General features: G+C 49.1%; 1 protein-coding gene across 1 annotated transcript; it reads left to right on the forward strand.

Annotated features, from left to right (window-relative positions):
- The first annotated feature begins 2 nt into the window (after positions 1 to 2).
- Positions 3 to 26,568, forward strand: LOC128275022 (atrial natriuretic peptide receptor 1). The gene is made up of 14 exons (XM_053013394.1): positions 3 to 243; positions 5,998 to 6,396; positions 14,809 to 14,923; positions 15,880 to 16,024; positions 17,304 to 17,603; positions 17,669 to 17,804; positions 17,866 to 18,077; positions 18,148 to 18,649; positions 18,715 to 18,873; positions 19,842 to 20,016; positions 24,232 to 24,381; positions 24,478 to 24,670; positions 25,473 to 25,647; positions 25,712 to 26,568. The coding sequence occupies exons 1-14, from the start codon at positions 3 to 5 to the stop codon at positions 26,566 to 26,568; spliced, it is 3,759 nt and encodes a 1,252-aa protein (XP_052869354.1).
- Positions 26,569 to 26,999: the final 431 nt, after the last annotated feature.

The raw sequence follows: 26,999 nt of genomic DNA on the forward strand, positions 1-26,999 counted from the left end.
CCATGGCCGGTGCGGGAAACTTTCTCAAGTTTGCGATCCTGCTGCCGGAACAGCCGAGCAAACGGCGCGACGTGCGCATCCTGTCGACGGTGCTGCCGGTGATCGAGATGGCGAAGAACGCGGTGACCGCCCCCGGTGGGCTGCTGCCCAATTTTCGCATCGAAATCGACCACAGGGACACACAGTGTTCGTCCACCTTCGGGGCCCTCGGAGCGTTCGATATCTTTCTCAAGCGAAAACCAGGTGAAAATGCGTTTAGTGTTGGTTGTGGTTGTGCACCAAGGAATCAAATCAAATCGTGCGTTGTGTGTGTGTGTGAGTAACCGGAAACGAATTATGGCCATTCAGCATAATTCGGGTTGTTTTCGAACAAATCGAACCAAATTCTGTAGGGGGGAGTTTTTGGGGAAGCTGGTACAAATTTTGACATGTATTCAACGAGAAGCGGGAAGGGAAGCCGATCGGATACGTCACCGGAAAGCCCGATTTATATCGATTCCAAATTTTTATTATTATCTAAAAGCAACGGGGAAATCAAGGGGATGAATAAAACCAATCAAACATGAGACTTCCATCTAAGACAAAAGAGAAAATATGAGGTAATTCTCTACATAAGCTTAAACTTGCACAGTTAATGGAACAGTTATATTTCACGGTATAATTCGTTATGTCGCAACGTTGTCTTCGTTATCTCCCGTTTTCTATGTTCCATCAAAGACAATGTTTTGTGAGCAATCACTTTTATTGTACTGTTTCAAACAAATGCTATCGGTTCTTTTTGTGAATTTTCGAATGAAGTGATAGTGCGGTTGATGAATGGAACGCTTTTTTACAGATTCTACACACAAACGGCTTTTCACCTGTATGGACCCTAATGTGATCCTTTAACTTTGACGACTGTGCAAACTTGGAAGGACAATACGGGCACTGTTTGTATTCGTCCTTGTTGTGAATTTTTGAATGTTGTGACAGTGCGGACGATGAATAGTACGCCATTTTACAGCTTTCACAAACAAACGGCTTTTCACCGGTATGAATGCGAATGTGATCCTTTAACTTTGACGACTGTGCAAACTTGGAAGGACAATGCGGGCACTGTTGGTATTCGTCCTTGTTGTGAATTTTTGAATGATATGATAGAGCGGACCATGAATGGAACGCTTTTTTGCAGATTTTGCACACAAACGGCTTTTCACCGGTATGAATGCGAATGTGATTTTTGAATGTGGATAACCATGCAAATTTGGACGGACACTGCGGACACTGATAATGTTGATCCTTGTTGTGAATTTTTTTATGTTCTGCCAGATTGCTTCCAGATTTGAACGCTTTGGAACAAATGTTACACACATAAGGCTTTTCACCAGTGTGAGTTCGAATGTGAATCTTCAGCTTGCTTGGGAGAATATAAGTTGCGGAACAATGAGGGCAGTGGTGCTTTCCCTTATTGCGATGGCCTTTGCTATGGGCTTTCCGATTTCTGCCATTGTCAACTTGTTGACGACTCCGAAGATTATACGAGCGCATCCGATGTAGCGTTTTTTCTTGATCTTTTTTACGTTTTTGGCCAACTTTGAGGTGTTTTCCGGCATCGATCGCAGCAATTCCGTTTCGAATTGATTCTGATGCCGAATCAATAACACATGTGTTGGTTGTCGCAGAGGTATCTTCTCGATCCTGGCAGATCAATCCTGAAGGATTTGTTGGGCTGTTGTCCTGTTCATCGACATCGCCATTCTCTAATTTGAATGCAATTGGATTCTCCTCTGCTTCGAATAAATCATCAGGTTGGTTGCCAGAACATTCATGTGTCCCATTTACTTGATCAGCATTACAACTATTCTGAATCAAGTGCAAATCGTACGCTGCATCCGGTGAGGTAACTTCACTTTTGATTAACAATGCTGTGCCAACCGTTTGTTCAGCAGAGTGATCATCTTTGCTATGGATGTCTGTCTCGTTCTTCACTGTGGTAAATCTATTGACCAATGCAATGTTTTTGTTGCATCGCCAGCGAAACGTATACATCTTATCCAAACGTGATTCACACATCGTGCACAAATACGAAGGAACTCCAGGTAATACATTGGCCTACAAAAGTACAACTCTCATAAAACAGTGTTTGTTGTGGAATAGGCTGAGATGTCTGTTTTAACAATCTTCCTACCTGAAAACCGGTACAATCGAAGAGTTGTTGAAGCTTGTATTGTCCGGATTCGTCGTTCGCTAGGGGCTCCAAATCGTCACACTTCGACAGGCACCATCGGCATATTTTGGTTCTGGAAAATAATGTGCTATCACACCTTTTTATCATTTTGAACACCGACTTACTCAACACCAATCTCTTTCTTGATTAATGCCGCTGCTTTCATTTTCACTGCAATCGTTTATTTCTGTTCAGAGATTTTGTAAATTCGTCCGCGTGTAGTTTGTTCACTATTCTGCGGTGCGTTTTGACAGTTTCGGTTCCGTTTCTACCCTTTTGACAGCTCGGTCTAATTTCGTCATCACAGGAACTCACGGGCAGTTTATAAACTGTAATTGAAGGGTAGCTCTGAAGTCACTCAATATTGTAGGCAATTCAAAATATAATCTAGCAGATGGAACAAAAATCGGTTAAACTCGGTAAATTGGTCAAATTTTATATGAAGCCAACACAGAATAAGGGAAAGTCAATCACTGTGAACGATAAAATACCTCAATTTTGATTAATGCTACACTTGGAACAGAAATTAAGGCCAAGGCCTCGATTTGTTAGAGCTGCCATGTTCTCCTACGATATTCACGAGAAGGCAAAAGGTTTAATCACGTTGATCCAGGTTTTGTGGGTCAACGTAGCCAGCCACTTGTCAATGGATCGATCAAATACTCCGGGAAGCATTGGCAAACTTTAGTTCTAAGCGCAAGGGCCCTAAGGCTCTTTCAATGCCCACGATGTAATACAGTCTTTCCGGGTCACCTTTTGTTTTGCGAGCCCTTGTCGACATCCCATAGTCGCCGATTCCGTTAGAGTCGGTGCTCTCTTACTTCAGTGTTCCTTGCCAGGGGAAATTTTCGTGAGTATCAGAGCTTTTACGCTCAGGAACCTCGAAAAATAACTGGCATTTAACTAAATGATAGAATTAAAATTATAATTAAAATTGAATTAAGATAGAGTTGCTTCAGAATGTAGAAAGAGACCAATGTAAGGCTATTGCAACTCAGCACATTAGAACGAACGAACTAAGTGAGGTATCTGTCCGGAGCGAATCGTACATCAAAACGCCATCGGATGTTGGCCAAACAGTGTGTACCAATCAAGGGGTGATAGTTACATGCGCCACCAACTCGCGTACTGATGTTTGGCGTTTCCGCCCACTGTCGCCCAGCTTTGGGTTCCATATTCGGCTATTAATGCCACAAACCCCGACGTTTGCGATATATTATTTTCGTCACGACTCGCTTTTTACGGAGTGCCGAGTTGTTATCTACACCATTATGGCCCTCTGCTTTGGCCAGTGTTCCACTTTCCACAGCTCTTCTAGGAACCAACGAGGATCAACTATCAGTTTTCATCGGTTGCCGATTTTAGCGGTGGGATGATTCACTAATTTACATTTCGGCACGCGTGCGAGCGCAACCCACATCTCTCACCCTGGACATGCTACTTTCTGTCTCGCATCGCGACCTACCCAAATCGCGAGTGGCGCAGATCATGCAAAATTTGGGCACTGAAATCAATGCCCACGATCTCTTTTGCTCTACCGAGGATCGATCTACCAGATTGATGATTCTCCGAGGCATGATCAAACGGAGACGGATAGACGATCAATGCATGTTTCCTCAATCGAATCTATTTCTGTTTATCTTTTGTAACTGTTAGCAAACGAAGAATACAGTATTTGAAGTGGCAATACTTATTGTCAGTGGGAAGATCGTAAACTAGAATTTCTCCACTCAAACAGCGTTAACCGAGGTCGGTTCGATCGGTTCCCAACCGAAATCTCACCTCCACTCTGGGAGCTCCGTTTTGGCACCGCACGTTTCCCACGCCTAGAACACGGCGGCGGGGTCGGTTGGCCACACCACACTCCCTCGCGGGTTTATTTATATCCGAGAATGCAAAACTACGGCAAGCAAAACCCACTCACTTTCCGATGCCAGTAGTCGTCGTGTTGGATGCGTACCAAAACATATTCGATTTCACCGCCCGTTTGCCACCAGAACAAGCTCCGTCCGGGTGACCGGCATTCCGTGCCCCGTGGACGAACGAGTTAAGAAGCCAAAACTATACAGCCCAGTCTGCCAGCTGCAGGCTGCAGGCTGCGCTGGAAGGAGCGCGCGCAACAGGTTGTCTTCTTAACGATGGCGAAAGTGAAAGGTGACAAGCGGTGGCAAGACGACAAAGACGGTGCTCGGGGAACCCGTTAACCCCGAAGACGGAAGGCCACCGTGGCGTGTGTGTCGCGCCAGCAAACATAATTCCTCCCGCAAGGAGGAAATTACGATCCCCCGGGTTCGATTGTCCACTTCGGAACAGAACATTGTGGGCCCTCCACGACGACTTTCGAATGCGCTCTATGGGAGGGCTCCGGCGCGGTACAATAAGGACCCGGGAAGGGCACCCTTCGTGTTGTTTCTGTCACAAGCAACCCCTGCTAGGTTTGAGTGGGAACTTTATCCGGTATTTAATTAGCGAGTGCCGCAGGACAATAACAGTTAACGCGCGATGGTTTAAATATGCCAAACCGTTGGCGGCGACCCCTTGTTTAGAGTAAGGACGGTTAAGATGCCTTTCGAATTCCCGAATTCCCACAGCATCGCTGGCGTAGACGCGTCTCCCGCGTCACTTTCACTTTCTTCCGGATCTATTTCATGTTTTGGGTCATCTTTTGCGTGACCGACCAGCCGACCGGTTAAGGCATCGCGGCGGCCAGATAACGCAAGAGATATGTAAATTTGTTTGCGATTAATTTGATGCAAACAAGGCGCCAGACAGCTAGACAGCGAGCCGAATCTGCTTGTCCGGTGACCGGTGAGTAACGCGTGTGAGAAAACCGAAACTCCCAACCATATGACGAAACATAGCCCCACTCTCGAGAGCGTCTCGTGCTTGGCCACAAATAGAAGGTCCTAGACTGGATCGCGCAAAACCCGCTAAACATATCCAATTGCACGTGGCTGTTCCTGTTAGTACTGTGCTGGGTTATTTATGGAAGGTTTTCAACAATCTTTCAACAGTTTCACTTTCTCCTTAATGTGCTGCTACAGATTCAGATAGTGGACAGTTAGTCCAGATTTATGTGCACACCAATTACGTATGTTGGTTCCCCCCCTTTAAAATCCACAGCCGCGCGCATTGAGACAGTAAGAGGATCCTACTATCGGGACTACCGGGAGGAGCATATCTGAACTGTGAGACGTGGAATTCGGTCCACGCTAAACTGTCCAATGAGGCCGGGAGCCTGCCCCGAAAAGGCAAACACGCGCCAGTAAGTGTACCGCGGGCCACTTGACGCGAGATGTCCTTTCGAATGCCTATACCGACCGATCGGTCGATCGGCCCACAGGGAAACTATTTTTCAATCTCATTACTCTACACACCGTACCTTGTGTATCTTGGCGAAGATTTGGGGAGATTTTTTTGGCTTAATTTTCTTTCACTTTCTCTACAACTTTCACCGCTGGAAGAGCCGTTTTGGGGCCACAGGGTAAGGTTTGGTAAGAACACGAACCTTCCCGTTTCGTAATGGGCACTTAATTTATGGTGCACCGCGCGTCCATACCTTGGACTGAAAGGCATCCGATAAAGGGAGGCACCGGATCAGGGAGAGAGAAAGAGGGCCATTGCTGTGAGATAAGTTACACGATAAAATCTGCGCAAACCTACCCACACACACACACACACACACACACACACGATCTCGGAGTAGTTTGATTTGATTCCTGTGACGACGCCGCAAAACGAGGTGGACCCTGTCGGCGTCTGACATCGCGCTCCGTGTTCCATAATCGTAGATGTATTTTTTGGCCCCATCTGCGACTACGTGATCGCACCCATCGCCCGCTACTCGTCCGTCTGGGGCATCCCTCTGATCACGTCCGGTGGGCTGACGGAGGCGTTCTCGCTGAAAGCGCCCAACTACCGGACGCTGACGCGGATGACCGGCAACTACCACGCGTTCGGGCTGATGATGCGCGAGCTCCACCGGCACTACAACTGGACGATCCAGGCGTACCTGTACCACGAGCACGACGAGAAGTCCGGCCGCGGTTTCACCGACTGCTCGATGGCGATCACGTCCATCAACCGGGCGATCGGTGGCAACGAGACGTCGTCCGGCACCTTCGACGAGGAGACGGCCAAGTACGCGGACTACCTGCGGCTGCTGCGCCAGATCGAGCGGCGGGCCAGAAGTAAGTAGCGAGCGAGGCGAGCGACGAGTGTATTCCTTTTCCAATCGGCGGTTTTCTCGGAACTGACAACTCACGTCACAAGGTAGTCAAGGTCGTTAAATTATTAAAATCAAGTGGCCCCCCGAAAAACGAGTGTAATAAAGCAACATTGGGGAAGGTCAGGCACAACAAGGCTGAGGTGAGCTCCATTCGCATGGAGTTCGATCGTGACTTGATGCTATTTTTACACACCCCCCTGTCAAGACCACCACCGCCGGCCGGTCCTTTGTCCTTCGCGTGTTCTGCTTGGGTTGGGTCTATTTTTAACATTGGACCAACTAGTAACTGGTCTGCCGCGTGGAGATTGTTGGGTAAAAGAAGGTGTGTGGAACTCGTTTCTCATGCGGTTCGGACCTCGGGAACTTCTTTTGAAAATATGCCAAACGATGATGAACGCATTCGGGTTCGAAATGTGCCAAAACCCGTGCGGCTATCGGTGACCAATATTGGCAGTCGATTGAACTTGCCGAGCCGTGCTAAAATTGGTCCCCTCTCCCGGTGAGGCCAACGTTCAGCGACTGTAAACTGTGGCCTGTCAATAGTCAAAGTCTCGTTAAATCAACACCAGGGGAGTTCAAAATTATGTTTAAAAACCCACAATCTCTTAATAGTGCCACTTAAATTATCCTTTCTCAACATTCAACAAGTCGACCAAACTGTCTCTCTCCGTTCGTTCTGGGTTACGTACTTCGTCGTCGTCGATCCAAGTTTTAATGCCAGTCAAAGTAAAGAGTCCTTTGCCTGCCAGAAGGGTTCCTCTACCAATGAAATCCTCGGGATTGGAAGGATGTACGTGGCAAGTCCAAACGAACTCCTATTATTTGCCCCCCCGTCAATCCGAGAAGTAGCCATCAGTGGCCAGAAAAAGTGGGCAATCGCTCGAGGGACGGCACTTTAAGCGAATTGTGCCCTATCGTTGCCCAGATCCGCACTTTTTGCGTCACACTCGAGTCATTAATCGCATCCTGGCTTCCAGCTTCATTTTCATAATTTGTATTTAAGTTCCAAATTTTATTGCCACCATTCGAGTTCGGCTGATCCCCCCATCAGTAGTCTTTTATTTGCGCTATCGCCACCAAGAGCGCGGAGTTAATCTGTTTGGCTCTCAATTGCACAAGAGGAAGATGCGATGAGTTTGAATATAATCGACACGAAAAGCCGCTTTCGGTTTTTGGATTAATACATACGGAGTGAGCTTATTCAGTGGGCGATGGAGAATCGCGTGGCCGATGGCCGGTTCCGGTCCGGATGTGGGATAATAAAATTGAATAAAAATGATAGCTCCACGTGCCGCGCGCCGATCCATCACGTATAAGCCTCAGCCGGAACCCGCACGACGATGATGCTTTTTTTTCCCTGTATCCTTTCACTCACCGATTGACAGATTCATCGGCTTTCTGTCGGGGATTGTGGTCCTTTTAATATTTGGAATAACCCGAATGAAAAAGGAGCAGAAAAATCCGTTGCCTGGGAATTACACAATACAATTTCCTAGGACGACTGCACGGGTTCTGCGAAGTGTCCGGTATATGATTCACTGACTTACCCCTCTGTCTCTCTCTCTCTCTCTGTCGCTAGTGCTTTTGTGTGATTCTTTTCCATGAATCCTTGAATTGGGCACCCAACCAGAAACCTGCCGCCATTTATTGGCTCCATTTATTTGGGCACTGATTCTATCATTCAATTCCATTTCTCTCATTTCAACTCGCTCATGTGCTCAATCCCTCTCACACGCAGAACATTTCCATCGCCGGTGGTTGGTAGGTGCGTTACTTTTTGATTTTTAATAGCCTGATCTTACAAATTTTTGCTTAGGATAGATTTAAAAATTTTCGGTTTGTATCTAAATTAAAGTAAAATTACATTACTTTTGTGTTACATTGCTGCGTAAATGCTGTAGAACTTGATTACAACTATTTTTTTATTGGCCCTTATAGCTTCATCTGCCGTTCGTTATTGCTTAATTGAATCGTGTAGATCATTGTTACACCCTTCTTTCTATCTGTAGTTTGATAGACTTTACTATTGTTCAGCAACTTTGTCGTGCACTTGTCGTCTTCTTTACTCAGTCCTACGCTTTTTATACGTTCCCCAACAAAACTTGCTCGTTCCTTAGCTCTCACTGGCAAAAGACGCACTACTTTAGCACGGAAAACTTTTTAATCGCCTTCTGTCTTGAGTAAGTGAAATTATTTCATCCGTAGTTCAATGTGGTCTAGTGTCACGCCGTGTCTGGAAATAGTTTTAATCCAAAATTAGTAAAGTTCCGTCGTTTGGCGGGTCTAAGCTCCTTCCGAGGTATTACATACCATTCCCGGGGAAAGGGTCATTCCTTACCGTGGGGACAACTTGCTGTGAATGAATTTGTTTACAAGCAAATTATTGCGAGTTTCTCGGCACGCCTTCGCCCAGTGCACTGAGAATAATAATTAAAAACTTTGAGTGCATATTTAAAACCACTCTGCGGTGGTGGCCGAAGATCCTTTCGGACAGCTGGACAGCAATCCGACGCGCCTCGCCCAAGAGAGCAGCCGTTACTTCTTGATGAATGAACGAAATCATTGCACCGTTGGTTGGTTTCTAAAGCCGCCCGCCGGGACTAAGAAACTCTTCTTTTCTTCGGCCCATCGCCCGAAGCGGCCACAAGAGGAAGCAAAAATAATTCGGCCCCACGAGCAGCAAGCAATATGATTTCCACGTCGCTTTTTTGTGCACAAAATCTCCTCTATTCCTTTCCAAGCTACTTTCTTAGTGCTTCGTCTGTGTGCGCCTCATTATTACTTCGTTTCGCTTGACATTTCTGGTCGCGTAAATCCCGGCAACTCCTGTGTGCACGGAGATAACCAGCAAGCCAGCAAAACCTGCCAGACAAAAGTCGGAGTGCTGGAGCAGAGACGTTACATTTTTCTCATCGACTCCATTGTCAGGCGGGGGCCGCCAGGTCAGTTCCAACAACTACTAGCTTTGCAGCATGCAAAACTGCAGATAAAAACGAGAATCGGGCAGGATTTCTTAGAGCGCTTCACGACACGAGCCCATTGTAATCACGGCATCGTATCGATCGGAACTGTCGCCGTTGCGAAGCTGGCGGGCTAGCCGAGAATAGGTGAATTCCATGATGGGAGCCTTCTCTTCACTTACCCCCACAAAAAGTGACATAAAAGTTGGCCCAACCGGAAAATGTCACATATGGGGTCCTGTGAGGCAAAAACCGACCCCTATTCTTCTCACGTGCAGCTTCAGCTCGGTCCAGATGTTTTACATCAAAAGGCAACGGCATTTCCAGCGCTTCGGCACGCGTGTGCATCCTTGGCGTCGTCCTGCCTTCTTTACGTTACTTCATTGGGCCCGCTGGGGCCGACCAGCAGCACTTATAATGTCACAGAGGGTGAGACGTTCATTACTTGCCGGCGAGTGTTCGGAGGCGAAAGCGTTCGAGAAGACATCTTTACATCGGGCGGCCACGTCTGGCACGTCGTGGCCATCGTGGCCGTAACATTGTGTAACGGCTTTCATAATGGTTTTAATTAAATCTAGTGTCTCGCCACTAATTCAATCCGGAAGTGGCCATTCAACAAGCCGACACTGGAGTGGTGTTAAAATCATAAAGCTTTAAGTATTACTCCACAACACATGGCGTGCCATAACCCGCACACTTCCGGCCACTTCCGGCGTTTTTGTTCCCTGGAGTTTATGGCATCTGACAGATATTTCGTTTAGCAAAGCCCGGAAGTGGGGCAGCCTTGCTCCAGAAATGTCTGTTTTCGACAGAACCGACCGAACCGGGTTGAGATGACAGTTTTCGTTAAAAACAATGAATAATGGCACAACAATAGACGCACGCGACGGACAAGAACGAAAGATAACATCAAAAGTTTTTATTCTGGGCGCGCCAAGAGACCCTTTTTCCAGGCCGGCGCCATTTAACCGGAACAAGAAATTGGTCGAACGATAACGAATTGCGCAAACAAACAACTTGCGTGGCCAGCTGTTGAATTTGACACAGTTATTCGCGTCCTTAGTGCGATTAATTGAAAGTCAAAGCATCCCATATTAGGTGAACCGTTGGGGTTTCTGCGGCTTCTGGGAATTCTGGTAACATTTCTCTTTCCTTGCATTGCAAACTACGAAGATCAAAGTAACCATCTTTTAACTGGCGGCACTGCTTTTCCTACCGGGATGCTTCTGAAATGTGATGCGATTCGAACATTAAACGGTTATTTAAAAATTTCCGCGAGAAAATTGAATACTTACCTTCAGATCAGATAAGGTCTGATCAGGTCTGGCGTTGATTGAGAGCCATCGAACATTGATTGCATTTGCCACTCGCCACGGCCAATCGAAGAGCCCTTTTGGGCGCCTCACTGTTGTTAGTCCTGATGTTAACGTTCACGACGATACTACCACTTTTGTTATATTGATTTTCATTGAATCAATTTCGTATTTTTTCACCTTCCACAGTCTAACCCTTTAACATTTAAGGTTTTAAATGCACGTTCCCACGTTGCTTCGGGCACCTCTGACGTCGTGTGCCGCACGTGATGCTTGTGCAGGACGTGCAAGCGTCCTCCTGCATGGTGCACTTTCGCTTCACTCACTTCTCTTTTTGGTAGTGCACACTCACACACACTGTGAGTATTTATTGTTCGATGTTCCCGCATTCTCTCAGGCGAACGCGCGTTGGCGTCGTGTCGGCGTGTAGTTGCTGCAGCGCACCACACCATAATCAAATAGACGAAGAATCCGCCACTCGACGAAAGTTGTTTCGTTCCCGTGAGCACCACTCAGCACCGCCGTGACTAGTATATGTGCCTGGTCGGCGAAAACTTGTCAAAGTGCATCCATAGACTACTATGGATGCCTGCCAGGATGCTTCGATGCTGAAGTATGCATCACTACGCTGTGAGTTGGCCGTGTTGGTTGTTATTCTTTCTTATTTTCCCGAACTCAAAATCTGCTGGTAGACCTGTGTTTTATTTATGTTTCACCTCCGTATATTACCTCCGTTAGTTACACATTTCTGCACCATATCCTTTGGTGTAACCGACAACAATAGACTTTTGTGTTTTCAATGAAAGGACTCTACATTCTTCCGAAGGGTTAGGGCGAACGTGACACGCTGACTTTTCGCGCGCGCGTTTGCATTGGGAAGCATTGTTTTCCTACTTTTTGTTATTCATAAATTTTTTTCTGGTCCGCGTGATCTCTCCGACCAGGAGCAGCGCTAACCCCAAAAGTCCGTGTCCGTGGAGGGTAAAGCACAGCAGCAAAACGGTGACCCCCCGTTGGTGTATTTAAGGGTTGATGGAGCTGAAAGCGATATGATACCGAGCGTAGGCCGGCCGCAGCCCGGCATACCATAATCCCCCTAAGCTAACAAATGTGAGCGCCGGCCCAGTTCATCCGGTTCTCCTTAAGGCTGTTCTGTGCACTACTGCTGCGTGGTGGCCCCGCGAGTGTTAAGCTTTCCGTGAGATAACAAAAGGCGGGAAAACAACAACTTTCGAGGGTGGATTGTCTAGGATTCGGTCGAGCAAAAAAAGTGAGACAGGATCCACGGAAGGAAGATCCCATTGCGCCCTTGGCCCGGGGAGAGGCGCAACCGTAGAACTGATGAGCCGCCCCGTCTGGTGTGGTCCGGTACGATAAACCAGTCCGGCTGAGCGCAGGGCGAAGGCTTTTCACTTGGAACGGTTATTAATTCGGGCGCTTGATGGGCAAATTTGGAGTGGTCCGAAAGATCAGTAACACGCACCGACCTTCGGCGGAGTGATTATTTTGGGATCCTCGCTCGTTAGTCATCCATCCGTCACGACGCGTCCTATCCGGCCACATGAGCTATGCTTCGAACGAACGGAAGAACCCTTCTGGGGTCCGATTATTCAATAAAATATGCGCTAGTTTCAAAGTTTCTCGCATAACATCGTTTGTTTTTCGCTGCTTAAGACGCAAGCAACTTACTAGCAAAAGTTTGCCCAGCATCAACGGCAAGTTGCTGCCGTATTTCCGAGCCGGAAACTAACATTACCACATGTTTGGGGATGGCCGTTGCTGTTCTGTTTTTCAAATCGTCTTCCTAACTCGCTAGTCTAGCATGTATGTTAACAGCTGGGCTGAAAAGTTCCGAGCCTAAGCGAGGAAAACGTGACCTTTTATGTTCAAAGTTGGATTCAAAAGCCACACAAGAGCCTCAGTTTCAGTCATAACTTCTTCTTTCTTCTTTTTTTTTTTTTTTTTTTTTTTTTTTGGCGCTACAACCGCTGAGCAGTCTTGGCCTGGCACCAGAGACAATGCTAATCTCTGATGCTCTTCTGTAACATTTAATTTTTACGGACGGGATTGTTAGCCCCGCGCCAACCCCCCTGTCACGCCGGTATCGGGAATCGAAACCATGGCCGGTTGAGTGACAACCGATCCCGGGATTCGAAACCCAGGCCAGCTGCGTGACAAGGAAGAGCACTACCGACTGCTCTATCAGCGGGGGTAATAACTTCTTCATGCAAATAAAATTTCTCTCCGATGAGCATTTCTGTAGCATGAGCATAGGTCTGTAAACAACCATTACCATTTGGGAGTTAATTCTGGCGAATACGGTCGATTATTTTGATTGACTTGTGACGCGGTGCGTTCTCTTGGTGAAACAATTTTTCTTTCTTTGCCGCTCCAACAACGCTATATAATATTCAATGATGATGATATTTTCCTTCTCAACATTCTCGATGAATATTACACCACGCGCAACCCTTTTTCCAGCCGATTGTTAAGCTTTCGGGCGTTTTGGACGAGGTTCACCAGTTGCACTTCACTCAGATCATGATCGTTTTGATTCCGGAGTGAAGTGATGGACGGAACAGAGCTTTTCCGTAGTCAAATGCTCATGCAATAATAAGCCAACACGTTATTTTGATATCTTTACAATCATTCAAAACGATTTTGTGGATTTTTCAAAGGTTTTCTGGTGTCACCGCCTAATGAGGCCAACGTTTATTTGCTGTTTCTGAGTTGGAGCGGAGTCCTTATAACACTTTTAAAGCCACTCGTTTCGCTTGAACGGTATCTTTTGCCATCAAGAAGCAGTGTAACTTTAAAACACTAAATTTTCACAGACTTTCTGTTAAAGGTTAGTTCTAACTGAAAAAGCGATGAATGCAATAAAACTAGCGATATTTATGGGTTGGGCTCGGGACTTTTCAGCCCATTTTAAGCACGCTCAGCGCAATTCCGGATGGGCACCGGGAAAAAAAGGATTCCCCACCCCGGCCAGAGGGGGGGAAGGGACAACTATCGGGCGCCGGTGTTGGTGGGCACCCTTGGAATGACGGCGCAGTGCGCCGCAACGTTCCGTGCTTTATCGGCGCGGCGGAATGTGATGTTGCTCTCGTTTGACCGGTATGAAAGAAAATGTTGAGAAAAGTTAAACTATCCAACACCGTTGCCCCCGCTCTGCTGGCCAAAACGTGATAACGTGCGCAGCCCCGGCACGCCACATAGGCCCTCCAGGATGTCATTTTTTTTTCTCTAGTGCAGGGACACCACAAACGACCATCTCTAGAGGTTCCACGCGAACGTGCATTTTAATGGAAGTTGAAACTATGTTGCCGGTTTGCCGAGCACACAAACACGCGGGGCTTTAGAATTTGTTGGCCAGCCATTCTGTGATTGAACAAGTTTCGTTCGTGATTTGCAGAGAGGTGTTGATTCAAGGAACTGCCCACCGGAATCCGCGGCCACGCGTACCGCAGAGCAACACAATTATTGCAACTCCCAAAGCGAATCGCCAACTTTCGTCGAACCTATTTTCGGCGCGGTACATCGGAAACGATAACATCTCGCGCCATCATTTCACCTCCCATGCGTGTGACATCCGGGGAATTGTCGTCCAATTCCGATCGAGCATCGGCTGTTGTTTTTCTCACCACAAGACGAGATATATTTGGAGCGCATCTGTGAGTTGTGGGCGCCCAGCGGGCAAAACTATCGCATATCGAAAATTCCTTATCATCTAATGGAGTTCCGCTGGAGGAGGGCCCCAGAGCGATTCCGCGCTGAAGATTCATCGCTATTCGTTACACTCCGTTGCCCGTTGCTTTCCCTTCATTTTTAGCATCGATTTTCCCGGAAAATCGCTGGAAAGTAGTGCTTTTCCACGGTTCGCCCCAGCAGGAATTTACTTAATATGCTCTCTCTGGCGATCCAGCCGCCTCGCCATCATGTCGCCATCTGATCCTTACCTTCTGGGTCCTTCTTGGAAGCGGAGTATTAAACCCCTGGCCGTGCCGGGTCGTGTATACATACCCGGAGCTATTTGAGCAACTATTTATTTCCGTTCTCTCCGTTGCCACGCGCTTTTCGTGGCGTTTTTTTCTTCCACAGTCGTCATCATGTGTGCCAGCCCGTCGACGATCCGCGAAATCATGCTGGCGGCCGCCGAACTCAATATGGTCAACAGTGGCGAGTACGTGTTTTTCAACGTCGAAATATTCGGAAGGTAAGACCGCGATGAGGGCCGCGTGGTGGGCCTTTCATTAGAACCAGCCTGGTCTGTTTGTTTAGCCGTTTGTTTTGTGTATTTGGGCCCGGTTCCCTGTGGCGATTGTTCGATTGTTTCGGTCGGAGAAGAAGTATTTGCTGTATTTGTTTGCCAAGCGTTTGTTTTCCATTTCATGCGCTCAATCTCGTTCGTTTTCTAATTTTCAATTCTATGTTATTCCACCACCGACAGAATGGCTTTAATTGTGTAGACGGAATAATGAAACTTGCAGCCTTTTTTCCTCCCCGAAACCTTTGGCTTTCGTTTAAGTTTCTGTTACATCATAGCTTAATACTAACATTTACACCGTCGTTTGAACAGAAACTGAAATTTCTTGTTTAATTGTTTTCATTTCTAATGGACCTCTTCTATGGATGGATTTTTAATAATTATTCTATTCGTTTTCTTTGCCCACGCCTCGTTTCTTCGTTTATTAGTAAAATGTAACTTCTTTGTGCGTTTTCTATCGTATTATGGTCAGCTTTCCATTCAATTGAAAATTGAATTTGAAATGAATATTTACCAATTTGAAAGGAACATTTTACGGTCCAAACAAACGGACCGCACATCTTCGCTCGGTGCGAGTTCCAAAATCGCCTCACGGACTTTGAACTTCCCAGCGGACCAGTATTTTGCATGCCATGATTTGCTTAAAGAACTAACCAACAAAGACGCCAGGCACGCCAGGTTGAAGAAAGGACCAATTTGGTCCCCTCCTGGGGGCCCTGGCCCATTCGTAGGACGTCGGTCTTTCGGAAGGCTCCTAATTTAAATATAATTCTATCTGCTCTACCGTTCTGCATCGCTCAACTTGGACGTTGCATCCACCGTCTCAATCGTCCACCCTTGACAAGAAAAAAAGATAGGGAGTCCGAGAGATAGACTAATGCAATTTACTACTGACCCATCCGCAGCATGGCAGCGACCAAGCAGCCACCTTGGTACGCCAAGAACGACACCGACGAGCGGAACCAGAAGGCGAAGGAAGCGTTCACCGCGCTGCTGCAGGTGGTGGCCCGTGAACCGGAGGACGACGAGTATCGCCAGTTCTCCCAGGAGGTAAGACAGGAGGTTGGCAGTTTTACTGATAAGCAGTCTTCGAAACGCCAAGCCGGAGGTCAGCTGGGCACACATAATTTAATCGCCCGAAAACATCAAAAACCCGCGAATTGCCGAGTCAGTTAAATTACTGCGGAAGTTTCCACGGATTTCACGCTGCTATGCCTCCGAAAAGTGCTCTTGGACTTTTGAAACTTTTCGCATGAATTTGGGTCATAAATCGGGAACGCGCCCACAAGTCGGAGATGCACCGTTCGGACGGAGCCATGAATCGGGGCCATTGAGGCCTAGGCTTTGATGGGACTTTCGGAAAACACAGAAGAGCCTTATTACTGTGGGGGGCCAGGCTGAAAGAGGGGAGCTCTGCTGAGAGTTCGCTTTTCGCAAACGAGTGCTAATACCCGAGAGTCTGTGAAGAAAATATCGCAATTTTTTGTTTGTTTTTTTTCCAAATTTTTTTTATTCATTCATGAATATCTATTCTCCTGCAAAGTAATCCCCATCAGATCAGACACAGGCGGTCAGATCTGGAAAGTTCTGTTTTTGTTTTCCCACAAATCCGGGCGTTTTTGGCGGATTACTTCACGCAAATGGCACATGGCACTTACAGGTAATATTCCTTATTGATCGTTCCACCCTTTGGCAAGAACTCATGATGCACCACGACCCTGCAACCGGAGAAAACTGTAATCCTTTTGTCGGGATACGTTTGAACATACTTCGTACACAATTCTTCCACAAACTATTTGTTTTTTTTTTAATAAACGTTTCCTTAGGTAAGCGACTCGAGCGATCTTCCCTCGTTCCGGAACCCAAAACACGATGGAACCCCGAACGGACAAGCAAAGTCCGGTGGTCCATGCCGGCAAAGCTTTATAATGCAAAGCGGAATTTGTTAAAAATTGCTAACCCTAATCGCGTATTCCGCCAGCGAGCAAGCGACAGTCCCGCGCTGGCCACGTGAAACGGTTAGAAACGGTTCGGTTCGTTGATGAAATGAAGCTGTTTAAAATCCGCTTTTCCAATCGGTTTTCCAATCCTGGCTCTCGTTCGCACACACACACACACACACACACGCACGGTGGCCACTTTCACCAAAGCAGCGCAATCCAATCCCGGTCCCAATCCCGGACGTGACAGAACTAATAATAGTGCATCCTGGCAGTGGGAAACTTCTTGCGGGATTCCGTCCCTCAACCCGTTGGTCGCCGTCGCCGCAAATGAGCTTATCGCGCGTCTCGATGTGAACTTTTCTCTTCTCTTGGCCACCACTCGATAGGTGAAGGAGCTGACCCGGACGAAGTATAACTACACGTACGCCGAGGACGAACCAGTGTCCACGTTCGTGACGGCGTTCTACGATGCGGTGCTGCTGTATGCGTACGCCCTGAACGACAGTATCGTCCAGCTCGGCGAGCAGCAGGCCCTCCGGCAGCCCCTGAACGGGACGCACCTGGCCCAGCTGATGTGGGGCCGCAGCTTCAAGGGCATCACCGGCAACGTGACGATCGACGCGAACGGCGATCGGATCTCGAACTACTCGCTGCTCGATCTCAACCCCGAAACGGGGCTCTTCGAGGTAAGTAGGTCCCTGGAATCGCGGGCCCAGTGGCCACTAATATTCGGCTTTCCGCGGTGTTACAGGTGGTCGCCAACTACTACTACGGCGGTGGGCTGCAGTTCGTCGAGGGGAAAGCGATTCACTGGGCCGGCGATCGTACGAAGGCACCGCCCGATCGGCCGACCTGCGGTTTCGATGGATCGCTTTGTCCGGACAATTGTGCGTAAGCTAGGTCCCTCGCCTGGGGTTTCTCTCGATCTAATGCTCCTTCTCTCAACAGCGCTTCCGGGCTATGCCATCCTGTCGCTGGTGCTTGGTGTGTGCGTGGTGGCCATGGGCGTCGCGTCGTTCGTCGGCTACCGGCACTACAAGCTGGAGGCGGAGATCAACTCGATGACGTGGAAGGTGAATCCGAACGATGTGCTGTCCTGCAATCCGAGCCGGGTGCACCGCGGAAGCCTCCACTCGATCGCGCGACGCGGAAGCCAAGCGGTAAGCGTCGAGTGTGTGAGGAGCCCAGGGAGGCCTACCAAACCAACGGTCAATAGTCCCGCCATTTCAGACGATCTACTCCGAGGACCTCAACTCGCTGCCGGGCGACCGGCAGATCTACATCCAGTTCGGGTTCTACCGGGGCTGCAAGGTGGCGATCAAGAAGATCAACGTGCACAACATCAGCCTCAACCGGTCGCTGATGCTCGAGTTCAAGCGCATGAAGGACCTCCAGCACGACCACCTGGTCCGGTTCTACGGGGCGTGCCTCGATCCGCACCCGGCCGAACCGTTCATCCTGACCGAGTACTGCCCGAAGGGTTCGCTGCAGGACATCCTGGAGAACGAGACGATCAAGCTGGACTGGATGTTCAAGCTGTCGCTCATGCACGACGCCTGCAAGGGGATGGCGTTCCTACACTCGACCGACCTCCACACACACGGTGCCCTCAAGTCTTCGAACTGTGTCGTCGACTCGCGGTTCGTCCTGAAGGTGACCGACTTTGGGCTGCACCAGCTGCGACGGAACTGTGGTGAAGATTCGGACATCGAGAGTTACGCCTACTGGAAGAGTGAGTTCACGTGGCGCGGGGCGTGACGCACACACACAAGTCTAATGCTGATTCCCTTTTCACAGAGCTCCTCTGGACCGCACCGGAACTGCTGCGCGATCCCCGCTATCCAACGGCCAGTAGCCAGAAAGGGGACGTCTACTCGTTCGGCATCATCATCCAGGAGATCGTGTCCCGGCAGGGCCCGTTCTACCTCGGCTCCGACGACGACAAATCCCCCAAAGGTAGGTCCGCGGCGCGTTGGTGTCGTCTGAGGCCGAACAGAGCCGGACAGCAACAGATGGAAGCGATGAAACCTGGCTCGCCACTTGGCTTCGGCGGCACCCTTTCCGAATGCTTCCGGTTGGCGTGCTCCAGGTTCTCCAACCATCCTAACCGCGGTTTTCCCCACCTGGGTCCGGTTCGCCCGGAATCGGCAATCGAAACGCCCCGCAGCGAGTACTCGATCGCTTGCTCCCAGCTCTGTATGATCGGCACCTTGTAGAGCCGGATCGTCTTCGGTGTCACCGTTTGGCGCCGCCTTCGGTAATCGCACACGACATCCTTGAATGGGTGGCGCTCCGCATTCGTGCGGTACTCCACCACGCTGTTCTGACGCAGCAGCATCGGTCGCTCGGCGATCGGTTTGTCGAACGTTAGGCACCGTCCACCCGACGCAGGTCGCTCCTCCGACTGGGATGAAGCTCGGGAGCCCCCGGCAGCAAAAGATCGCCGTTGGTCGGCGTCGTCACGCGTCGCTTGCTTCCGTCGAATCTGCTGTAGGTACTCGGAAAACTCTGATTTGCGCGGAATTTCGTAGATTTTGTACCGGGACTTGGTGGTGGCGATCGGCTGTACCGGTGGCCGGTGACGGATACCCAACGACGAGGGGGTTGAGCGGCGCCCGGTTGAGCTTCCTTCGAACGCTCGCAGCTGTATCGTTACGGTTTTTTCGCCCTTTTTCGTGCTTTCCATCTGGGATGCTGAAACCGTGGCCAGTTGCTTACTCGCCGCGGGGTTTCTGTTGGTTTCGGTCCACAAACAATTTTGCAGCAGCCCGTCGTTGTGTTGCCTTTACCCGAAATGCTGTTTGCAGAGAGAGTGTTTCATTCGCCTGCCGCAGCCTACCAGGATGCGGTGTTAAACGCTCAATCCATCAGAAGTTTGATTCGAATTTCGGTGTGCCTTGCTCTTTCTCTCTCCTTCTCGACAGACATCATCAAACTAGTCAAAGAGGGTCCCGGCCTGCTGGGAGCCCCGTTCCGTCCGCAGGTGGACGAATCGTCGTACGAGGACGTCAACAACATTATGATCAAGTGCTGGGCCGAGGATCCCGCCGAGCGGCCCGACTTTGGGACGCTGAAAAGCATCATCAGGAAAATTAACAAGTAAGTATGCTGCAGACACATTGGGCGTAATGTTTCCTTCGTGTCCTGAGATGCTTAATCAGGACGGGCGGACGGGTTTTTCTACAGTGGAAAGCAAAAAAAGTTTAGCTCAAGAACACAAATGATTTTACGAAATTCGAGGATGAACAATTTACTTTAATCAATTAAATCAAACACTTGATATGAGATGTGTAAACGATACTTTTGCTGTATTTAGAGATCATTGAAACAAAAGAAAAATTTTAGCCAAACATATTTTATTTCACCGAAACAGCGAAAACAAGTTTAGTATCTGCAATACATTCCATTACCCCCAGACAATATTGTCAAACATCGGGGTTTTGTTAAGTGGTCCTTTCTGCAGTCGTCAGCTATTATTTTGGTCCAGATTGTTTACGACCTTTTTCACTAGGGACTACTTATGGCTTGTGGAGTGCTGCATTATCCGATTGTACGGTGAAATCTTCGCCAATAAGACTTCTTTCTTCTTGAATGACTTTTCTTTCGCCAAGTTTTGGGCAGTATTCGAGTCAGCATGACCAGGAACGGACACTAACTTGTATGTTTCGTGGAAACAATGAATCCCTAGACCATAATGCCGTTGTCATTTGTTTCCTAATGTTGATTTAGACCCCATATAAACCCAGACCCCACAAAATTTCCACTTCTCATAATGATAGTTGAGTCATACCAAAAATTCATTAATCCAGAGCAGCTTTTCTTATAATAAGGGAGGTTTCAAAGCATGACAATAGTAAAATAGCATTTGCTCCGTAGCTACACTTCTTTTTGCTTTCCAATGTATTCTGAGATTCCCAAAATAGGTCTCCATTTTGAAGGTAATACATATGTGCATTCGCTATCAATCGCTGTTTTACCGATGCAGATGCATCCGTATTTTTTGGTGTTTAAACATGTGCCGAATGCAAACATCGCGGACAAACGTTGCCGAAAAATGGGACTCGGTCCGTTAAACGAAACTGTTGCATTAGATAGACTGTTTGGCTTGCATGTTTACTGCTAAAGTTATTTTTAGCCTTTTTCTGTGGAAAAAGGTGTTTCGAAGGCAAACTGATGCCGTTACCAAGGCAACACGGGCTAAGGGAATGCGTCTTAAGTTGTTACCCGGCATCGGCATCGGTGTTTATCAAATGGCGTCCAAATGGCGAGTCAAATAGTGCGAACAAATCAAAACTTTTCACTGTTTGTGTTACTGTGCACGCACGAATCATGTTTTTTCGGACCATGTTGCATCTTGTGGAAAGTGGCAAACACCCGTAAAATGTAATACAGCACCAAAATGAAATCAATCAACGCGGTTCTGCAGCCCTCGGGGAAGTGTTCGCAATCAGTGTGTGCGGACGAATCGGAAAACAACCACGACCACGGTCGGCCTTTCGCCTTGGGGACGGGAAAACAGCACAAACTTTCTTCAAAGTACCCTCTCCAAAGTCCCACGCTGCATCGTGTTCAATTGCCTGCTGTGTCCTCGCCGACACCGACGAAGGACGGAAAGGAATACGGAACGGCAATCATCATCCGGCCGGTCGTCGTTCGTTCAATCTTTTTATCTCGTGGCATCGTGGCACGAACAAAACGTGCCACTTTAAACGCGTGGGATCGCTTAAAGTGCGTCCAGCACACGGAACGGGACCGGTCCCGGAACTCCGGAATTTGGTGGCGTTTCTTCAGCATTTTGCCCCCAGTTTGCATTTCTTTTGATTTCGTCGTTCGACAGATTAACGGACACAGAGATTAGCGACAGTTTCTGGCTTCCGGCGTGACACAAAAAAAGCAAAGCCGAAGCAAAAATTAATCAAATATCACCTTCACAGCTTTGTTGTGCAAAATAGGCAGACGATTGGTTCGACAGAGGCAACAAACGTCAATCTCTGTATTTTGAAGTTCAGAAACTTCTTCGATAAACCTCTGTATTCTTTGGGTCGCAGCCGGGTCTTGGAACTGGCTTTGGCTTCTCTTTGAAACTTTCCGCCTACTAAAGTACGGTCGCGACCGATTTACCGTGAAGTGAAACAGTTCAGCACCCGCGAAAGAAACTGTTGAAAAACAAGATTTTTCTTGTGGCACTCCTTCTGCCTCCTCCCTGCAGCCCCGCACTTTTATGGTGTGTTTATTTTCACTGCTACCTACTAGCTAAAAGACCACCTTTTCAATCTCGACTGGCTGCTGGAACTGGCTTTAGTTCGTGGAAAAGGAGGCGCAAGCATCGAAGCTTCAGCTTCATTTCCTCGCCCAAGATTGATTGGGTCCTGTGCCGCGCTGCCACCACCCCCAAAGCCGAGGCCTATCGGGGGCAGGTTCGATTTTGCTCCTGCCGGCAAACGGAAGAATAATGAACCGGAAGCTCGAACAAGCCCCAAGACCGGGGTGGAATTAGATCGTTTTTCTCTGCCATCTGCCACAGGCCCGGCGGGCAGGAAACTGAAATTTGTTTAAGGAAGTGCCACGTTCTGGGTTCTCAGGTTCGACCCATATGTCAGGGGGGCGACGATTGCCATCTGTAGCACCTTTTTCGATAATAGCATCCGGATCGAAGTATGCTAAGGTGTCGAACCACACGCAAACCGAATGATAAAAAGTAAGGGTTTCTCGGTAATCAACAGCACCGGCTGGGCATGTTGTTGGTTCGACATATCGATAAAACCCAATAGAGAAACCACTCACCAAGGTCTGCCGGTGCCGGCAATTCAGTCCGGTCACTGGATCCTGTTACTGTGCACTACATTCTAAGTAATTCCAATTATAGCTCGGAACCTCGAGAGTTCTACGGACAGGACACTCTTCCCTTAGCATCGAGTGAGGCAGCTTCGGATGCCTGACGATGCATACTAATCACCGAACCAGTGGCCAGTATTGTTGCCAATGTTTGGTAGCCCGAAAAGAACCCGAAACCGGCGGCGTCGTCCTGCTGTGTGCAAACATAAAACGAAAGAAACCTCTTTTCATTCCACGTTCTGGGGGACCTTCTAAAATATGTTTCCAACTATCGCGCCTTACGGCGGTTCAGCATCAAAGTGCGGTGAACAAAGTATGAATTGATGCTCCCCAACGAACCCGCTAGAACGGTCGTGGACGAACTCGTTTATGGATCGGAAAACGGACATTAAGCTGTTTTCGTTTCGCCCTCTAACCGACGCAAGGCTTTCCGCTCCAAATGCGCGCCAGAAACCCTTTTAATTGGACCGACAAAAGACCGACCGAGTGCGGAGCGACAACTAAAACTGTGCGCCGGACAGCGTTTCCGGGACCGGCCGGCTTACTTTCCCGGGCCCCTCCCCTCGGCTGCACCGGCTTTAGGCGTGCGAGACAATGTTCCATAATGTCTGGGGCGGATTTTTTCCCCCCTCAATTTCCGATACTTCCAACTGCCGAACCACGCACCGCTAGTGGAAAAAGTGAATGTTTTTGAAGTCCCGAAAACGAGTAGAAATAGTGCACCGCCGGGCCAGAGAGCTGTACGCAAGAGTCAATTTAGGTTTGGCGCAGTGTGTCGCCCGCCCAGAACGGGTCTAAAACATCGTTATGCTTAATGCATAATTTCCGGCTCCTTGCAGTTGCGCGAGTCCGGGCAGTGCGACTTCATCAAAAGCCACATTCCGTCGGTCGCGTGGTGCTCGTGTTCTTCAAACACAGAATGCGATTGCCAGCTTTCGACTTCTCCATATGGTGCACCGCCTTAAGGGGCGACATAGCAAGACGTTTCAAGGAGTTGCAGTGCTCCGTTCAACGCGTGTGTTTGTGCACGCGGCTTGACAACGGATGTAATTTAATCAACGAGCGCGCCAGATCGCGCTCTGAAGGAAAGCACTTTGCTAGGACGAGCCGACGTCGACGTCGGTTTTAGTTTTCATCTAAACGGTGGGAAAACAAACGAGTTCCATGGCATCGCGACACAAATACAGTATGTACAGCGTAATATGATTAAACACCGTTAAATTGGGTATGACATCAACGGGTTTTTCATTTTAACACAATGTGCTAAATCAGATCTGTTAAACGGCCTCTTCCGGTAAATATTGGTACTAGAAGTGTTTAACATTGAAATTATTTGATTGAAATATTTCACCCGTTGCCTAAAAAATACTCAAAGAGGGCGCTAGTTGTTTGACGTGTCAAAATATGCTCGATATGTTGCCCTGTTATTTTATTCCGTTCTCTAAAATCACACTTCACTCTTGACCGTCCGTTTTGCAGAGAAAACGAATCTGGTAACATATTAGATAATTTATTACAACGCATGGAACAGTACGCCAACAATCTGGAGGCGTTGGTCGACGAACGAACGCGGGACTACTTCGAGGAGAAGCGCAAATGCGAGGAACTGTTGTACCAGCTGTTGCCCAAGTAAGTGAACGTTCTCAGCGGGGTGTCTCCACTTTTTTCCCTACAATAGTGGTTCAACTGATCACATCTTTTTCTCCTCCTGCCTCTCCTCCGTAGATCCGTGGCGGCGCAGCTGATCATGGGCAAATCTGTGATAGCGGAAACGTATGATCAAGTAACTATTTATTTTAGCGATATAGTCGGCTTCACCGCGATTTCGGCGCAAAGCACCCCGATGCAGGTCGTCGATCTGCTGAACGATCTCTACACCTGCTTCGACTCGATCGTCGAGAACTTTGACGTCTACAAGGTGAGTTGCAGGCAGCTTCGGTAACAGACACGCGACAAAAACGGAACAATCCGTCGCCATTTGTCATCGTTTGCTTGAGTCGTTTGCTATCAGTTACAGTCTGGCATTTTTTGGTTTTGGATGAACCTCAATGAGAAGCTCTCCTCCAAAAATACGGAACGTGAAGCACTGTGCGCCTCCATTGTGCGTGGTCGCGCGTTCCGAGAGTCACTGGAGCCGTCATCGAGTTCCGGGGAAACAACTTAATCATCGCATCTTATTTCAATTCGCCTTCATTCGCTTTGTGATTCGCCTATCGACGACAGCCATGGGAACGCCGAACAGTTTTGGGCCAATCAATTGTCCGATTACTGTCAGGCGGGGCGGGCCGCGTTCCCACGCGCCAAAACCGGCGAGAGATTACCGACCTCTGGGTGCACCACCCCGTGAGGGCAATCCTGCTCCTCCTCCGGTCGTTGATCCATTGTTTACCATTGGAGAGCCGCACTTTATCCGTCCGCACCGAAGAGCCTTCGAAGCGCGGGATGAAAAATTGAGAACTCGCCAAACGTAATGATTCCGTCGTCCGTCCGATTAATTTATCATCACGCCAGGCGCTGGCCACCCAAAAGCGATGCGAAACACCAAATCCCATCGCTCTCGTTTTGTTTTTTTTTTTTCGGGCGGATGATAAATTTGTCGCAAGTGACCCAACGCAAACGAGTGCGGGGATCTGCCGGAAACGGACACCGCTGTCTGTGTGATAGAAGCTTTCGCCGTTTAAAATATCGAGGGACTCACGACGCTTTTCCATCCCCAACAGGTCGAAACGATCGGTGACGCATACATGGTCGTGTCCGGGCTCCCGGTACGTAACGGAAATTTGCACGCCCGCGAGATATCTCGCATGGCCCTGCGGCTGCTGGCGGCCGTCTACAAGTTTTCCATCCGCCATCGGCCCAACGAGCAGCTGCGGTTACGGATTGGGCTACACAGCGGTAAGTCGGAGCGACTTTTTGTGTTCCGAAGCAGAAACCCATCTCTCTCTCTCTCTCCCCGCAGGACCGTGTGTGGCCGGTGTGGTCGGATTGAAGATGCCACGGTACTGTCTGTTCGGGGACACGGTCAATACGGCCAGCCGGATGGAATCGAACGGAGAGGCACTCAAGATTCACGTCAGCCACACCACAAAGACGCTGCTGGACACGTTCGGCACGTTCGACGTCACCGAGCGAGGTCTGGTGCCGATGAAAGGCAAGGGCGAAATGCTGACCTACTGGCTGAATGGGGAGCGCCCCGGACGGGATGCTAATGGTGGCCCACTGGGTTTGATACTGCCGAACGGCATGAAACAGGCGGGCACCGGTGGTCGTCAAGCACCGGTGGTGGTGGCGGCGGCCCCATTAACCGAAGGACTGCTGGCCACTTCAAGCGAGCCGCAGCAAAACCCGGTTGGCGGCAGCCCGGCGTTAACGGCACGGCCCGAAACCCCCGTTGCCGGCATCCTAACTAACGGGACGCACCACAACAACAACAACAATAACAACACGATGTGCAGTCTGAACAACAATCATGTCCACCACCACCACCATCACGGTTCATCGCCCAACAATGGCTGTCATAATAGTACGCACGTCACTGTAGTAACGCCCGGTGCCAAAAAGCTCAACAGCGTTTCGTACAGCTTCATCAAAGCTCCGCCTGCTGCGACGGTGGCGACCAACAACAGTAGCAGCAGCGGTAGCAGCAAAACCCCGGCCTACCTGGCCAAGGTGGGCAAGCTTGGTGGTGGTGGTGGCGGTGCTGACGGGGACGCGGCCACATCCGGTGGCAGCGCGGCCAACGTCGGATCGGAAATGGAGGTGTTACGCAGCGCTAGCAGTGGCGGTGCTAGCGTTACGCAGCCGTTACTAACGTGAACGCGCTCCATCGATTTCCGATTTTGTGGTCCAGCGAAACTCATCACCTCTCCGGAATGCGCGCGCGGTGCGTGACGGAATTCGATCTTTGAATGAGAATGGAACGAGTCCCGTCGTGGTCGCCGTCGTCGTCGTCGTCATGGAAACAAGGAATTCAATTAGATGGGGGGTCACGTCCCCACCGGTGGGGCGTCGTGGAAAGTAATGAAAAGATTTAGTAAGGCTCACGGGAACGGGTAGCAGCACGGCCGTTTTATTGCTTAATCCTCACCGTTGGTCACCGTGGTGCTCTCTCTTTCTCTCTGTGCTCAATGACCTTTCCTACCGCCAACCCGTGTTGGAGGGCGTGTTGGAGGGAGGAAACGGTGCCAACCAGTGATTAGATGCCGCCCAAAGTGCTGCTGGACCGCGAGGGGAGACACGGTCATGTC

Source organism: Anopheles cruzii, chromosome 3 (genome assembly GCF_943734635.1).
Source record: "Anopheles cruzii chromosome 3, idAnoCruzAS_RS32_06, whole genome shotgun sequence".
Lineage (NCBI taxonomy): Eukaryota > Metazoa > Arthropoda > Insecta > Diptera > Culicidae > Anopheles > Anopheles cruzii.